The following is an 18,839-nucleotide window of genomic DNA, read 5'->3' on the forward strand; positions in this document are numbered from 1 at the left end:
GAAGGAGAAGAAACATAAGACAGATACGCGTGTTGACCGAATTGTTGAGTTCGATTGAGAACAAAGAAACACGATGGATCCTTATTCATTGAGGTGAGAATATATTATTTATATAAGTTTATTCCCGTCGAAGAGTTCGCCATTACAAAACATCGAGCAGGACATTTATGCTTCGATTGTCTCGCTGAATCAATATTCTCGTCGAGGTACTTTCTGTGATTTATAAATTCTACACGAAAAGAATAATTTTGTTTAAGTATCTAAAAGATTAGCTAGATACTGGACATAATGAGCAATACTGCAAAAGGTTTTGATATTCTACCTTGTTTGTCCTATATAATTAGTTTGATTAGGTTTAAACATCCGGTTTCATCAATGTAAGATTAACTTTAATCTCCGTTCAACTTTTTATCTTTTTCTAATTCTAAGAATTCTTACAATAATTCTTAGAATTAGAAAAAGATAAACAGTAAGTTAAGCCGAGATTAAAGTTAATTACATTGCGCATTGGTGAAATCAGGTAAACAAAATTATTTTCAGATTTATGTGTCCAGCGAAATTTTTAAATACTTTAGCAAAACCGTTTTTTCCGTAAATGATTAATATAAAAGTGTAGCAAGCATTTAAAGATGACAAGCGAAACGAACGGTGAACTTCGATGACGGATCCAGATGTAGACAATAATCTCGAATTTATGTGAATTCTTTGGATTTCGATAAGAAATACAAAAGATTTTATTTTTATTAGAAAAGGGAACTGACGTTGAATAAATAAGCATTAATAAAAATTCATTTGTACGAGAACGATCAATTAAAAGCTTTGAATTAAGATCGTAAGAATTTTTCTTTGTTGAGGCATGTGATACGTAACACATGGCAAAACTCTGAAGTATATAGCTCTTTTATAGGTTGTAATCTGAAAAAATATTTTTTTACCTCAACTTGTCTTATCGTTGTTGAAAAGAACATAAATCTTAAAATATCTAATCTTCGTATTAATTTAGATATTGAGTATTTTTTACACAGTTTTTTTTCACAAATTTCTTAGAAACCTTTTTTTTTTTATTTATGGAGAAAATAAACCTTTAAGGGCCACTTCGACCAACTCTAATTAACTTTAATCGACGATCAGAAATTGACCAATTGCATTTATCAACGAGAGATTGGCCAATTCCATAATGGATTATCAAATAGTTAATAGTTTATCAAATAGTTAATAGGAATTGGGATCGAAGTGGCCCTTAAAGATATGCAGTAATCTATATACAGGGTGAGTCATTTTAAGTGACAGATCCAAATATCTCCAAAAATACGTCAGATACAAAAAAATGGTTAGGCAAAAATTGTAGAGGACAACGGGGGACATCTAACTGTGCCAACAGTTTTTATCTTCAGGTCGATTTTCAAGATTATTTGAAGGTCATGATATTTTATGTCAATATGTGTCACAATGAAATATAAAATATCTCGTAAACTATTGGTTTTTTGATATCGCTACCTTAATACTTTTATATGCAGAATAATTAGAGGAATCATATTATGTAAAAAAATTCATATAATTCCATTTAAAAAAATGATCATGACCTTCAAATAACCTTGAAAATCGACCTGAAGATAAAAACTGTTGGCACAGTTAGATGTCCCCCGTTGTCCTCTACAATTTTTGCCTAACCATTTTTTTGTATCTGGCGTATTTTTAGAGATATTTGGATCTGTCACTTAAAATGACTCACCCTGTATATTGATATTTCATTTCAATCGACATTTCCATGTCTATACACAAAAAAAATTCTCCCAAATATCTTCGCATTAGTTCAGGTATTCTTACAAGTATTCTTTAGAAAATTTAGGAGGTATCTTCCCAAAAAGTTCTTTCTTTTGTATTTTGGCAGAAAAACCTTGAGGTACCTAATCTCGACAGCCTAATTGTTGTTTTAAGACCCTCGAAAATTTCTTTGAAATGAATTCCTTGCTTTTATTTCCATCATAGAAATGCAGGAAATATATTTAGTTTCGAATACAACTAAATACGCGAACGTCGTAAAGTCGTAAGAAAAATTCCGTCTGATTATTATCATACCTAAGTGTTAAGATATGATTTTAAATCGAGAAAAACATGATGGATGTCTTTCAAACGCTGACGACTTTCTGCTTGCGGCTACTTTAATAGGAAGACTTATTCGAGAAATCAGTTTCATTGACGTGAAGCTGAAGTATTATTAAGAGATATGACTCAAATTGTAATTTGATTTCGTCGCGTTCTTTATAATTACATAAATAGAAAGAGTTATGCGAATTATTTGAAAAGATCTCAAAGAGCGATATGTCAAAACTGAAATTAAAGCGTATGAAAGAAGCAAGATAATTATGTTCTGCTAATTTAAAAATTTAGATATCGGCAAGTATAAAAGTGGATAGCTAAAATCATTGTTGATAAAGCAACGATTTTCGAATTTAAATTGTTGAGTTTTATTTCAAATTTTAAAATAGCGAATAATTCAATAATAAAATAATAAATCAAAGTTGGAACATGCCAATAATACACAAAGCTCATTAAATAAAATAATAAGCAAAGCTTTTATTAAAGCAAAGTTTATAATAAAATAATAATCAATCTACTAATAAAATAACAATTTAATAATTTTGAATTATCAATATCGAGATAAAAGAGATTGAAGGACCCAATCATGCTCAAATCAATGCCTCAAGTGAGTAAAGTATAGATAAAATTTTTCATTTATTGACAATAGATTTTGAGATTGCAGTCAAAAGGAGGACTCGCGAATGGACACTCGATTGCGAGATCGTTCACCAGTTAATCTTTGACCCCGAATTAATGCATGTGACGTTAGTTTCTCGTGACAAATTGTCTCTCGAATGTCGCAAAAAAGTCGGAGTTACATTGGAAGTTTGTGGATATTTCTTCCCCACGTGCATCGTAATCGCGAATATAAGCGCTTCGATTTTCAAAATCTTCAAAAAACTGGTCAGTATGAAGAGAAAGGTTGTTTTCAAATCGATGACATTTATAAAATTTACATACTCGGCGTGAATAAGCTTGAAATAAATTAAAAAATCCTTTTAATTTGCGTTTTGATACAAGAGCCATGTGTAAATCATGTGAAATCGATGATGTAATATGTAACTCGTGTGCGTGATCGTTGCACAGAAAATGATCATCCTTAGTCGGAATGAAAGGAAATTGCGTTATGAAGTAAGTATTCTCGTGAGTGTTTCATACAGGAAACGCGGATTTGGTTGCGTTCATCTCGCAAATTTTATTATCGGGCTACGAACTGTTTAATCGATAGGATAACAGGTAGGAAAATGTATTCTCAATAAACGTATGTAGGCGATGTGACACTTTGTGCCTTATCACGAGATCACACTTAATATAATTCGATTGCTTACACAGATCCAGGAATTTTGTAATTTAATCGTGCTTTCATCGATATTAGATCTATTTATCGCATCATATATGGGCGTTATCGATAACGGCGTTTAATGTAATATGACATTCGTAAAATTCGTAACTATTCACCTGCGTGTTTTGCATTGCAAATTGTCCTTTTTATACATTTGATTTCTGTCTTGATTCAGATTTTGATTTTCGCATATTAACGAGATATATTCGCGTAGAATAAAATATGTTGACCGGAAAACAGCAACTAAGACACAAGCCAAGACATGTCCACGATTTATTTGTCTGCTTATGTCACGCTAGCATTATTACTATCTTTGTTGAATCAGGGCCAAGGTTAATGCCGTGAGTGGTTACGCCACTTCGAATAACGCGTCTACTTTTAGCCGACGCAACCGTAAAATGATCCCGCGAAAGATCCTTCCAAACAGTAGCAGCGATTCGCGACGACAGAATCCGCGTGGAATAATAAATCCGCTGTTATCAAAGACTGCAATCGTAACATATTATAAAGCTTGGTTCCACAACTCACGGTTAACTCTTAACCAAATTCAATCTAGTCCTCATCTCTTTCCATTTCTTGAATTGGAAAGAGATGAGAAATAAGTTGAATTAATCAGATCATTAAAAATTAATTGTGAGTTGTGGAAATGGGTCTAAAATAATTTAAAAAAAAAATGCAAGCAGTTAAATAAGCAAGAAATGCCGTCATAAGCCCCGTGAATGAAGATAAACCCCAACAACACGCAAAGTACGTAGTCAGCTGTAGTAATTAGTCCCCCCCGATGACGACATGTAGCGAAGTGAAATGGCTACCCCGCCTTTCGTTCATGGGAAATGTCAAACGGCTCTTGCCGCAAGCGCACGCTTGTAATAACAATGCAACTATTGCGGAAGTGGTATAAAAAATTTACATGATGTATAGACCGCCGTAAAAGATGTAAAGTGACCACCTTGTGTCTGCATGAGTCGACATGTCTTCATAAATAGAATCGATATTTTAAGAGCCAACAATTTACTTACATACGTCTGCCACGTACCGCACGCAGAAAAAAATTTGCAGATTTTAAATAAATATTTACTCCAATAGTACTAACGAAATATTTACTAAATGTAAACATATATTTTGATTTAAACATAACTGTCTTATTTTGAATAAATATTTATTATAATACTAACGAAATAAATATTTCGTTAGTATTATTGAAGTAAATATTTATTTAAAATCTGCAAATTTTTTTTTCGGTGCACGAATTCCACGAAAACCTCGGTATTGTCGCGATATGTATTGACTTAACTTATTGTTAGTAGAAGAAATCACGAGCCACACTGAATAAAGAATGTAGCCCGTGAATAACAATTTTGGTCTGGCCTTCTGAGAGAACCCTATTCTGGGTATCAGAAAAATGAGGACCGGCATGACAACGAGTTGTATTTAGTTCAAGTATCTAAGCATATTGTTCGCGAAGAACACCGGTTCAGCGAGTGTAAACTTTGGACCCAGAGATAAGTTTCTTCGATTTAAAGAAATGTTTCTTTGCTATACGGTTAAAGAAAAAATTATTTTCAAATCAAAGAAATGACGTTCAAATCAAAGAAATTTTTTCTTTAACCGTATAGCAAAAAAACATTTCTTTGAATGAAAGAAACCTTTCTCTGGGTGTGTGGATTTGCTTCGCGAATATGAGTCAATTTGAGATTTTTCTACTCACTTCGTGCGATAAAGCGCACGGTATACGAATGCAAAACATTTTTGAGTTTCGAATTCAGCTCTTAAATAAAATATTGAACATCTGGATATAGGATAATCAAATATTTAATTGAGGCAGTTTTATTCAGTATTCTGCATTGCGCGTACTTTTCGTATGATGTTCGGAGAAGTTACGAGCGTGACCTTATCGAAAATAGATTCGTGACGAGAAAGAAAATGACGAACTTAAAACTATTTTAAGAAAATATTAAGCAAAAAATAATGCATTATGAAAATCATTGTGTTCCCTGACGTATAATCGCAGTAATTGCGATGATTGAGGAACATAGTCATTATCTGTATGTATGGATTTCTTAATGATATAATCACCGCAATATATATATGATTTTATCTCCGTCGAATAAATGAAAACGTTTCGACCTTGAAGGCATAATAAAAATCCAATTCCGTAGAAAAATTATCATTTTTTAAATTGGATATAAAAATAATTTGTAATAACATGTACTGTATTAATTGATTACCTACATTATATTTATTACTTATCACATAAGGGAGAGAGCAATATTCAAAGTACACTGAAAAAAATGCATGTAATTTTACATGGAAATTGTATGTATATGGCTGGAAAATTATCTAAATTACATAAATATGCTTAGAAATTTACTGGAAATTGTAAATTTCCAATCATATTTAGGCAATTTTCCAGTCATGAACATGTAATTTCCATGTAAAATTACATACATTTTTTTCAGTGTAGTACATAATTGTTTAAAATCTTTATACATGAAAATTTTGTGGAGTTGCATAATGAGTTGAAAAATGTAGAAACTGTTTTCATAAAAAATTTTATATCTAATATATAATCTATATAGCACCGTAAAATACTATTTGATTGAATTGTCTAATACAAAGTAATCATTGGAATTTAAAAAAATACTTGATGAAACTTGATGAAACTAAACCTAAAAAGAGCTGTTATAAATAGATTTGTTAAACTGTAATCTGTTTGCCTTCCAACTTGTTAAAGTCACGGCTAGAAACCAGATTCAACTGTGTTCAATAATATGACAATTAACGCGCGTTAATTCGCATGAAGTGTATAATTGTATCTAACCAAGATCGTCGCTTTTTAACTGAGAACAAACGTTCATTTAACGAGAAGCGTTTTTAAACGTTTTATTCGTGTAAATTAATTGTTAGCTAAGTGCCCGTGTGAAGAAAATTGTCATTCTTAGAAAGACTCATGGTCAAACTTGCAATATAAAAATTAAAATTCATATTATTAATTAATGATGAATAATATATTCTGGATATTTAATATACAGAGTGTCCCACTTAAGACCGGCCACCCGAATAACACTCACAGTTTTCAAGATAGGAAGAAATGCTTGAAATAAAAATTGTTTGGTTTCGAGAGGGGCATCGCATGAAGATGAACATTTTTTCTCAGGTGGCGGCGCCTAGAAAATTTGAAGGTCAACTTCATTTTTTTAAATGGAATTATATGAATTCTTTTACATAATATGATTCCTTTAATTATTCTGCATATAAAAGTATTAAGGTAGCAATATAAAAAAACCAATAGTTTACGAGATATTTTATATCTTGCGTTCGTAGTTTATGCCGTAAGCGTTCTTGCGTAATCAATAATTAGACATGTTATGAGAAAATAAACTCAGATTAGCTGTCCGTTGCATGAAAAATTTACTAACTTCTTATATACTGAAGATGGCCTAATTTAAGGCCGAAACGTCTATATTTAATATTATGTGTAATTCGACTATATTTTATTGTAAATCAAATATAAAATACTACTATCTTGCGTTCGTGGTTTATGCCCTTTATCTTTTCGTTTTTAAATTTATACTATGTATTAACATTTATTGTTTAAATATCCGAATTTTAAAAAAGCTATAAGTCAACAATAAGACAATAGTTAAAAGAAGGGCTACGAGCCAGTTACAACATAAAGAATATTTAATAAACTTTCATACATACAAACGTTTCGATACCGATCGGGTCATCTTCAATGTAAACAACAAGCAATAATACATAAATTATCAGAATATTCGATCAACAATAAGAGTTATTCATTTAATAAACATAATTTCTTTACCCCCACCCCCCCCCCCCCCGTATATATTTTACATCAATTTTTCTCCTTTTGTTTCGTAATGACACAAGATTATTAATTTTATTGCTATAGATAAATTTTATTGCAAATAAATATCACAAGTACGACAATTGTACTTGAAACTGCATGTGAAAATTTGGAACTATTACGAAGGACACGCTGTTAAACAGTTTAGCTGGACAGCTGTTAGACCTATTTCAGAGAGAAACCAGTTTCCGTAATTCATGTAATAGGTTTGAAGCTTAGGAAATGTTTACGAGAGAAAACAGAAATCGATAAACACATATCTTTACTTAATATAAGTTGTGTTGCTTCTAAAAATTACGTGGCTTTTTCGTACGTCAAGCTGCGAGCGAAATAGCGCCATAAATACAGCATTGGCTTGTTGCAACTTCGTAATAGATTAGACATTTTTACTGAACTGTTTAGAAACATGTGTCAAATAAAAAATAAAATCGAGAATAGAATAGAAAAATATTGATAAAAATCGATTGCAAAAATAGCGTGTACGGAAAGAACGATTTTGCTGATGTATACAAAAATTTAGTCACAGATCTAAAAATAATTACTTAGAAATTTCGAGCATAATGAACAGCACTGCAAAACAGTTTTTACAACCAGTTTAAGTGTCTTACATTTAAACTTATATAGCATTATCAAGCATAAATGTTATATTTATCAATAAAAAATAAATCATCGCGTGTTGTCAAGAAGTTGTTATCAAGAAATGTTCAAGTATCATTTATTGCAACATTACAACGGATGTGACACAACTTAATCGTATCAGTTTGTATTTAATTTAATTTTAAGGACTATGCATTGCTATCGATTGTGAATTGCGTTTTGATATACGAAACTCGCGAGAAATCAAAACACATAGCCGAGGATATTATCGGCGTGATAAATATTTATGGACTGTAACCATGATTTAAATGAACACAGACAAGATGATATGTTGCGTCGTCACTTAAATGGCATGCCAAAACATCGAACGCGCGCGTGACACATAAGTATAACAATTATCGTAAATTGCAATGAGTTCGAAAAAAAAAATACGAAAAACAGTAAAAAATGAGCCGGTAAAATTCGCGTCAGTACTAACAACGTTAGTTCTTGGTTTATTTGTGACGATCGATGACACCCTATTGTGTTTCAGCGTGGAGCGAGAGGCGTCGAAGAACATCGAAGAAAATGAGCGAGAGTGCTTTAAAGATGCGATCGTCTCGAGCCGGAGTCTCAACAAAGGTTTCGTCGAACCGACGAACCTTAGAAATGCCATCCGAGAGGTATCAATTATATATTCCAAGAAGAGAGAGGATAATTACTTCGTTCTATTTTCGAGTGATAACACGTTTTCCATGAAAGAAAAGCTTTACAAAAGCTACGTAGAAAGAACGGAAGAAATTTTGCTGAAATATCCAAAAATTTAGCTAGACATGAATCTGAAAATTATTTCGGGTCGACCATCAAAGTAATTATAACGTTCAAACAAGTTGTTAGAATGTTAAAACTTTTTGTAGCGTTGTTATCAATGCTTACATATTTTCTGTAATTATTTTAATGATCCAACAAAATTACTTTTAGATCTGTATTTAGTAAAATGTGTATTTAGTAAGATCTGTATTTAGTAAAATTTTTAGATACTTTAGCAAAACCATTTTTCCGTATATGACCTTCTGCTTAAATAGTATTTGATCATTAAATTAGATTTAATAACAGAATTTTTTTTGCATTCTGGTTAATAATATATATTTTTTTAAATAATATCTTTTGAGAAAAATTTATCGACATCTTAGGGTGCGTTCGGAGAGACACTATACGTGCTATTTAACGCTACAAACTGTTCGTGGAGCTGCAGATAGCGCTAACAAACACGATGGTGATGTCACTAATAGCGTTTTTCACTGGCAGAGCTGGTGCGCACTCAATACACTTTAAAGCCGTTGTACAATCGATGTAAAAATGTACGTTCAATAAAAATATAGAAACGAATTAAACCGCGAAATCCTCAATATATTTTATTGTGATATTTGATAAAATATACAATATACAATTAATAAAATATACATATTTTATTAAGATATCTCACTTTTACATTCAAATTAAGTTAGTGTAGTTTTACTGTTAGTGTAGTTTTAGTGTAGCTTTAATATGCACTGAGTGCGCACCAGTTTTGCCAGTGAAAAACGCTATAATGGTAGTGTGTTACGTCACAACTGCGCGCTATCAACGCTATTCCTTCCAAGGTAGTGTATTGGTAGCGTTAGCGTTTGCAAGCTCTGTGAACAGCACTGCTGTATTATCGCACATAGGTCGAATGTTGTTTTAACAATCGTTATAGTTTATATACGTTCCTAAGTTGTCCATAGGTTCTCTGTACATTAAAATTTAGGCTGTGTTTCATAAAATGGCGTCTACAATAAAATTTTAAAGCGTAAAATTTAAGCTTTAAACCTTAAGCCATAAGAAATTGATTAATCACGGTCGAATGAGGAAAACACTCGAATTTTACGCCATAAAATCTCATTGTAGACACCGCTTTATTCACTGCGAGTACTATAGACTTATTACGTACGTTTACTCTACGAAATTGTAAAGGGAGAAAAGTTTAGTCGGTGTCGTCGATGCTTGGGAACAAAATCCTCTACATTAAACGCTACCAACGCTCGTTAGAATCGTTCATGGAACTTACCAACGTTATTGGCTCTACGAACAGTGTTGGTAGCGTTTGCGTCCATAGCGCGAATAATGTCTCCCTGAACGCACCCTTAAAGAAATTATAATGAAAAGATATTCAAATAAAAAAATGAGTTCGTTCTCGTTCATTCGTTTGTTTCGCGGATCTTAAAAGTATCACAATAAAGTAGAAAGCCAAGGTGAAATGTGCAATTTGCGGAAACTGCACAACGCTTTTCAACCTTCGCAGATTGCTGCCTGCATCATCGCAGCGTCTTTCCACATAGCGGTGGGCTTCACCATGGCATATTCAGCAACTCTCATTCCTCATCTCGAGAAGGAAAACGCGAAGGTACATGCTACGCGCGAACAAACTTCCTGGATAGGTGAGTACAAATATATGTATTGCACAAATATATGTATATGTGGCAGTAAAGATAAAAGTGATAATAGTGTAATGTGTCGCAAATCGCTTTATTCAACTTAGAGATTACTCACGTAATATCAATTACGAATTATGATAATCACTTGATCGTCTCTTTCTGTGAATAATACAATCATAAGTACTCAAAACAATGACGATGCGAGATAATAATCTACTTATAGTAGTTATAGTTATATAAGTTAGATACGTTTATCGTAAAATAAATGAGCTATTATAAATGTAGCGTCAGTTTCGCGCAAAATTAATATCGACAGTTAGTTATCTTCTCTTATTGACAAAGTATGGTCACAAGAGTATTACGTAAAAGTTGTAATTATCAGAAGAAAACTACGTGACGTTGCCGTGCGTGTCTGTGTTGCATGAGAGGCAGTTGCCCGTTCGATCTTCGTGCTCTGATTAAATTCGCGTTACGCAAGATCAATCTAAGCTCATCGGCATAGCAATCTTCTCGCGACAACGGAGAAGATTGTTTTTTTCCTATACCTATACAAATTTTCAGTCTAGCTAATCGAGCTCTTGTGTTATCGATCATTCGAATATGATTTTATTGAGACGTATTCAAGCAGAACGAAAGTTATCATAAAATATCATCAAAATGGCTTCAAAATGATTATTAAATTATTTTTCGACCACTCACGATTCGCTTTAACGTCATTTTGACGTTAAAATAACATTAACTTAGTCACGATTTAATGTTATTCTAATGTTATCGTGATATGTTCTGCATATGTAAAAAATTAAAAAGTAGCTGTTATACGATAATCTGGAAAAATATACCTAAAAATACGTAAGGCACTAGATATGTACACTGTTAAAAATGTCATGAAATTTCATGAACTTTTAATATACAATGGTAAATGATATTTAATGTATATGTTAATGAAATTAAATTCAAGTAAATTAAAATATATAGGTGTATTGAAATTTAATATACTTTTAATATACGGAGATAAATAATATTTCAATTCACTGTGTAAATTAAGTTTAATGTATTATACATGTTCATTAAATTTTGACGCTTTCCGCGGTGATTGTGCGAAACAAACCCATCAACTGTTTTTATTGATTTCTAGACTATTTCTGGACACCCGCTTGTATCGAGATTATGATTACCAGAAAGTGCTATGTTTATTAGTGCATATTGTGAATATAAGAATGTAAGTACATCAATGTACAGCCATTGACAAAATTATTAGGCACCTTATTTATTTAACAATTTCTTCAATTTATAAGGAAATAAATAACACTATCTTTATAAATGTTATCATTTATTTCTTAAATAATCATATAAACTAATATTTGCTTGGTCCGCCATTATTTTTTATGACTTCTGCTATTCTTTTAGGTAAGCTATGTACTAATCTTTCGCATATAGTAGGTGATATTTTCTCCCATTCTTCGAAAATCGCTTTCTTGAGCTCAGTAATTGAAGTGCACTTGCGAGCGCGGACATGTTTCTTCAAATGAGCCCATAGATGCTCAATTGGATTGAGATCTGGACTCTGTGGTGGCCATTCAAATTCGTATTATTCGAAGTCGAAATGCACACTAAACAGTTTTGTACATATTATCATTTCTCTAAGAAACTTATATGCCTCAGTTGCTTGACCTTCTCACAAAGTCAGTAGCATGAAAACAACACGCAAATAGAGAGCTTATGCACATTCAGTTGTGAAAAATTTAGAAAAAGCAAGGGTGCCTAATAATTTTGTCAATGGCTGTAAGTATAATGTTGATTCTATAATGAATCGCGGTGAAATTGGTCAACAGTCGACTTGTACGACTAACAATAAGATTATAACCGATTTTCTTAAGTCTGGTCAAATTCGACTTTATTCCTTCCCATTAATTCCCTTAATCGAGCTAAATGGCTTGCTGTATAATTAACAGCTTGTAGATGGGAAAAATCATAGTCACCTATTAAGGTTAAAACTGGTTAAGACTTGAAATTTTTCTGACTCATTGTAGAATCAACATTGTACTTCCATTGATGAATTCACATTCTTATATTCTTATATGTATATGAAAGTATTATATATGCTTGTACTTTGCAGTGACTTTTAGCTGACGCTGCGATATGCGTGAAATACACACACACACACACACACACAAACACACACACACACATACATACATCCCATGTAAAAGTAATGAACATGTATATTAAATTCAATAAAAATATATATATATATTAAAAGTAACACATATGTTAATGAAATTTAAGACATCAGTAAATGAATATTCATATACAACATTCATTATTTTTCATTGACAGGCTTGAACCAAGCTTCTTTTACATGTTAATTAAAAGTTATTAAGAAATTTCTAACAGGTATTCTCATCCGCCATCTTCGTTCGACTTGATTGATAGATTATAGTACGATTAGTGACAAAGGTATATGTTAAGAAGAGCCCAAATTTTGATAAAAATACACTGAATCGATGCGTTTTCGCATAAGAATAAAGATTTAACAAGAAAAAAGTGTCTCTTTGTTCTGCGAGCCGAGATATTAATCCTTAAAGTCGACGACCATTCCGGTTAGAAAATCTGTTATAACAGTGGTTCACCATGCTTTAAAAACATAAATTCTCTGCTAAAGTAGTGAATTTGTATTTTAAAAGCAGTGAATTTGTGTTTTTAACGCGTGAACCACTGCTGTGACAGATTTCCTGATAACCCGAAAAGTCGTCCACTTTAAGGATTAATATCTCGGATATTTGCGGAGCAGAATGACACTTTTTTCTTGTCAAATTTTTATTTTTACTCGAAAACGCATCGATTTAGTGTATTTTTATCATAATTTGAGGTGAACGGACTCTTCTTAATTAACATTTACCTTTGTCACTAATCGTACTATGACAATCAAGTAGAACCAAAATGGCGGATAGGAATATCTACATATCTAATGCCTTAAAATACGCTGAACTAATAATAAAGTAAGATATAAAATACTCGTATAACGAGAAAATTCGTATGAATTAAAGAGTAAGGACGCGAAACGAGGGAGTGCAAAATAAATAATATATCGATAAATAATATATAATAATCGATCCGACCTTTCAGCCAGTCTGGCCGTCGTAAGTGCACCAGTTGGTGCCTTAATAGGGGGCTTCCTGATGGAAACGTTTGGTCGAGTGAGAACTCTGCAGATCGGTGCGATTCCCTCTTTGATCGGTTGGATCCTAATTGGCGCATCGACCAATATATCGATGTTACTAGTCGGTCGTTTGTTAACCGGATTAGCGACCGCCCTGATGACTTCGCCAGCGATCGTCTACATCACTGAGGTAGCCAGGCCGGAACTCCGTGGATCCTTGATCTCATTTGGACCAACGCTGGCATCATTCGGCATGGTGCTGTGCTATCTGAAGGGTGCTTACATAAGATGGGACATAGTCGCTTACCTCAGCACCGCCTACTCGTTTATACCCATTTTCATGGTGCAATTTCTGGTGCCAGAGTCGCCCGTCTGGCTTATCTCGAAGGGCCGCAAAGAAGATGCCAAGAAATCTCTGGACAGGTACAATTTAATCCGATTATTAAATGACAAAATTTGTATGGACATCAAGCAATAAAACTATATTGGAAAGAGTCTGATTGCATTAATTAAAATTCTAGTTAAACATGGACAAATTCGAATTTCTTGATTGATTATATTATAATTCTAATTGAGATAACCAAAATTTTGATTCATCAGAATCTTCTGGTTCGTCCATTTTTAACCAGAAATTTTGCTCAGTGTAACAATAAACGCTTTCACTTCTCACCTGAGAGCTAATAATTTGAAAACTAAACAGGAGTTGATATTTACTAATTAATTAAATTGCTCTTCAAAATAAATGTTTAAGATTGTCTCAAGGCTTTGCAGTCTCTTATTTTTAACATCCATGTAAATAATTGATAATTTTGCCTTCCGTAGGCTTTACAGGAATGAGACATCGGAAAGCAAGACATCGGTGGCTCTGGCGCAATTTACCAATATTGTGAAGGAACACGAAATTAAATTGAACGAACAACGACGGAGCAAACACGGTAGCGCGGTCAATAAATGGCGAGGATTTCTTAAACCGACTGGATGGAAACCTATGGCGATACTCTTCCTGTTCTTCTCATTTCAGCAGTTTTCCGGAATTTATATCACGCTGTTCTACGCAGTGACTTGGTTCCAAGTAATTGAAAGATATTTATATATGCATATCCAATAAATTTATGCATCTTGTTCTTCCGTATTTTATAAATTGTATTCAGTTATAATTTATGTACATTACGTAATGATAACAACTTATAATATTATGACAACGTCAAAATGACGTTAAAAAGAATTGTAATTAATTAAAAAATGACTTTCAGTAGTCATTTTGATATCATGAAAATTTGTGTTCTATTTGGAATTTTGTTTATTGATGATCGATTTATAACTGATTTTGCTGATTTATAACTGATTTATAACTGATAACACGATTTTGCTAATGTATCAAAAATTTAATTAGTTACAGATCTAAAAATAATTTTGTTTGACTATCAAAGTAATTACGTAAGAATCTCAAACATGATGAGTAATGCTGCAAAAAGTTTTAATATTCTAGCAACTAGTTTTAGTGTTTTACATTATTTTGATAGTCCAACAAAAATATTTTCGAATCTGTATACAACTAATGTTTTTAGATACTTGAGCAAAATTTCCATGTGATAACGATAGATCAGAACTTGCTACAATTTTCAGGAAGTGGGTGCGGGTGTAGATGCGTATTTAGCATCAATTTTGGTGGGCCTGACGCGTTTCCTGTGCTCCATGGTGAACACTTGGTTATTGAGGCGATACAAGAGACGATCGTTGTGTATTATATCATCCATCGGGATGGCTCTGTGTATGATCGTCTCCGGTTATTTCACGCTGAACATTAAGAACGGTGATCGCAGCGGGTTCTGGGTAAGTTCTAGGATTGTTTCTCGTATAATTTTGTTAAATTTAATTTTTAAAGCACGTGACAAAATATGACGTAATGCTCGCAGGTACCAGTGGCTTGCCTGCTACTTTACGTGTGCACATCGATGGTCGGAATGTTGACCATTCCATGGACTATGACGGCGGAATTGTTCCCGACCGAAATCCGTGGGATCGCCCATTCCATCAGTTATTCTATAGCCAATCTACTCATGTTCGCCGCGTTGCAGAGCTATAGAAGCTTGCAAGTTTTCCTAGGAGGTACGACATTTGAAATGTGTATTTATATCTCAAACTTATGATTATCATATTGTGATATCTTATTTGCAACGTCTCTTCCACATTCCAATTACTTTGATATACTTTTCTATTTTACATTTCTCTTATTCTTTTTATCTAATCGGAATGCTTAATTCAGTCATTATTTCACTAAAAATTAAGGCTAGAGAATCATGTATCTCACAAAATAGTTATATATATAGACAAACTTGGCTAAGAAAATTCTTCTATTTCAAGGTGCGTATGCGGTGCAGTATTTCTTTGCCGGCGTTTCCGTGGGGGCGGCTATTTTCGTGTGGCTATTGCTGCCGGAGACGCACGGGAAGAAGCTGTCAGAGATTGAGGAGTACTTTCACAACAATTTTCTGGCCTTGGGAGCGGAGGCGAAGGACAAGAAGCGGCGAGCCGCAAGAAGAGCTCAGCAGAAGGCGACCGAGCCGCTCAATCCGAAAACAGTACAGAACGTTTAAGCTCTCTTACTTTTCTCTTCATTCTTTTATAATGATACGCGAATTTTGTATGAACGCAGAGTTCAAGATGTCTCGGAGAAAGTGAACGAAGTATTAAAAAAAAAAAAATCATGCAACTAGCATTAATTCTTACGCGACCAATTTTCTAACTGTGTGCGATAAACCGCACACCCGAGACATATTTAGCTGCGCAAAATACCATTTTGATAAAAAATGATATAACTAGTTTATTCATTCGACGTGAATCATATCTGGCGAGACAACCGAATATTTGGAATATTTGGAAGAGTGGCACAACTTTACGAACGGGACAATAAATGAAGTGCGAAGCTAAATCTTAGCGAACATAATTTCGCGCCTCGTTGCTTTCATTTATTCTCACTTATAATTATATAATTTAGAGTTTGATCTAAACGTTCACGTGTGACACACGCGTTTTCGTACGGTGTATATGTATGTACGAATAAAGCGAAGCCAACGAAAAATGTTTCTCCAATGTTTCGTTCCTCGTCGAACTAGAGCTGATAAAACACGTCGAGATGTACAATATTATTAATGTAACGTTATTATGTAATGAGAGAGAAAAAAAGAGGGAGATAATACACCGCGCGGAAAAAAAATGCGAGACTTGCGTTTTTAGCAAAGAATCGTAAACGCTTCGCGCGAGAGCGTCCAAGCATAGTGCCTCCAATTTTCTTTTCCTACGAGAATTTCGCATGAGGATTATCGTTACAGTATTATAATGCCGATCTGATGTCGCGTAGATCACAGAATTGATCGCGATAAAGAATTTTCCGCTTTCTAAACTGTCACTCGTTTTTGCCGCAGTTTTACTTCAATGGCGTAACGGTTCAATCCCGGGAAGATTAAATAATTTACGATCTCTACGAACATTAACATAGACGATTTAAAACCGCGAAAATTTAATATATTAAATATTTGAATAATATATCGAGTAATCAACGAATGCGTACACTGAGAAAAAAAATTTGTTCAACTAACTGAACACATTTACACTGTTAGAAATTTTTCTTAATGACTTTTAATTAACATGTAAAGGAAGCTTGGTTTAAGTCCGTCAATGAAAAATAATGAATGTTATATATATATGAATATTCATTTACTGATGTTTTAAATTTCATTAACATATGTGTTACTTTTAATGTATATACTTTTATTGAATTTAATTTACATGTTCATTACTTTTACATGGGGTGTGTGTGTGTGTGTGTGTGTGTGTGTGTGTGTGTGTGTGTGTGTGTATATGGCAGCGTCAGCTAAAAGTCACTGTAAATTACAAGCATATATAATACTTTCATATACATATAAGATTATAAGAATGTGAACTCATCAATGGAAGTACAATGTTGATTCTACAATGAGTCAGAAAAATCTCAAATCTTAACCAGCCTTAATCTAAATAGGTGACTATGATTTTTCCCATCTACAAGCTGTTAATTATACAGCAAGTCGTTTAGCTTGAGTAATGGGAAGGAATAAAGTCGAATTTGACCAGACTTAAGAAAATCGGTTATAATCTTATTGTTAGTCGTACAAGTCAACTGTCGACCAATTTCACCGCGATTCATCGATAAGACCGACTACCGATTCATTATAGAATCAACATTATATTTACATTGATGTACTTACATTCTTATATTCACAATATGCACTAATAAACATAGCACTTTCCACGGCAATCATAATCTCGATACAAGCGGGTGTCCAGAATAGTCTAGAAATCAATAAAAAAACAGTTGATGGGTTTGTTTCACAATCGCCGCGGAAAGCACCAAAATTTAATGAACGTGTACATTAAAGTTTACTTAATTTACAGTGAATTGAAATATTATTTATCTCCGTATACTAAAAGTATATTATAAATTTCAAAATACACTTATATATTTTAATTTACTTGAATTTAATTTTATTAACATATACATTAAATATCGTTTCAGTTACGAGTGATTTAAATATCATTTACCATTGTATATTAAAAGTTCATGAAATTTCATGACATTTTTAACAGTATAGTTGTTTGGGAATTTGGTTAATTCAACAAATTTTATTTAATTGAATTTAACCTTAGTCTGCTTAATAAGCTGTTCAATGTTAAACAGACTACGGTTAAATTCGATTAAATAAAATTTGTTGAATTAATCAAATCTGCAAACAACTAAATGTGTTCAGTTAGTTGAACAATGCGATTGTGCCGCTGAAACTTTAGTCTGCGATAGATAAAAAATGTACAGCGATTTGTAGTAAATTTTTCGATCGAGCATTCCTTCTTTCTAAATACTTTGAAATAAAATCTCTCTCTAAAGAATTGATTCCTCATTAAAGAGTTCATCTCATTCTAAAGAGCGAGATTTCATTTAAAAAAATTGGAATAGTTCTCGGTGTAATATTTCGCGAATTCGCTGCGATCAAGTGAGTTTATTGAGCGGATAATTTGTTTGCGCTCAGCGTTTATTTAGGACTTTACTTAGGACAGATACTTAGATCATTCAAGAAATATTTAGTTTAACGTCATTAAGGATCATTTAGACGGAGCGAGACGTTGTTAAAAAAAGTAGCGCTCGCAACGGTGCACGGAAAGAACGATTTTGCTGAATCATAGAAGAACTAGGTTAATACAGATCTAAAAATAATTAGTTGGACCATCAAAATAATTATGTAGGATACTCGTGATAATAATTAATGCTGCAAAAATCTTAACAATTAGCTTGATCGTCTCTAATATAATTATTTAAATGGT

General features: G+C 32.9%; 1 protein-coding gene across 2 annotated transcripts; it reads left to right on the forward strand.

Moving 5' to 3' along the window:
• Positions 1-9: 9 nt before the first annotated feature.
• Positions 10-16,993, forward strand: LOC108724690 (facilitated trehalose transporter Tret1). Of its 2 annotated transcripts, none has more exons than XM_018451222.1 (8): positions 10-93; positions 8,422-8,551; positions 10,192-10,327; positions 13,451-13,907; positions 14,307-14,556; positions 15,111-15,317; positions 15,401-15,593; positions 15,849-16,993. In XM_018451222.1, the coding sequence occupies exons 1-8, from the start codon at positions 74-76 to the stop codon at positions 16,079-16,081; spliced, it is 1,626 nt and encodes a 541-aa protein (XP_018306724.1). In that variant the 5' UTR covers positions 10-73; the 3' UTR covers positions 16,082-16,993. The 2 variants fall into 2 exon arrangements, with proteins under 2 accessions (XP_018306724.1, XP_018306725.1); XM_018451223.1 differs by lacking the exon at positions 10-93 and adding an exon at positions 4,081-4,171.
• The last annotated feature ends 1,846 nt before the right edge of the window (positions 16,994-18,839 follow it).

Source organism: Mycetomoellerius zeteki, unplaced genomic scaffold, assembly GCF_001594055.1.
Source record: "Mycetomoellerius zeteki isolate Tzet28-1 unplaced genomic scaffold, Tzet1.0 scaffold31, whole genome shotgun sequence".
Lineage (NCBI taxonomy): Eukaryota > Metazoa > Arthropoda > Insecta > Hymenoptera > Formicidae > Mycetomoellerius > Mycetomoellerius zeteki.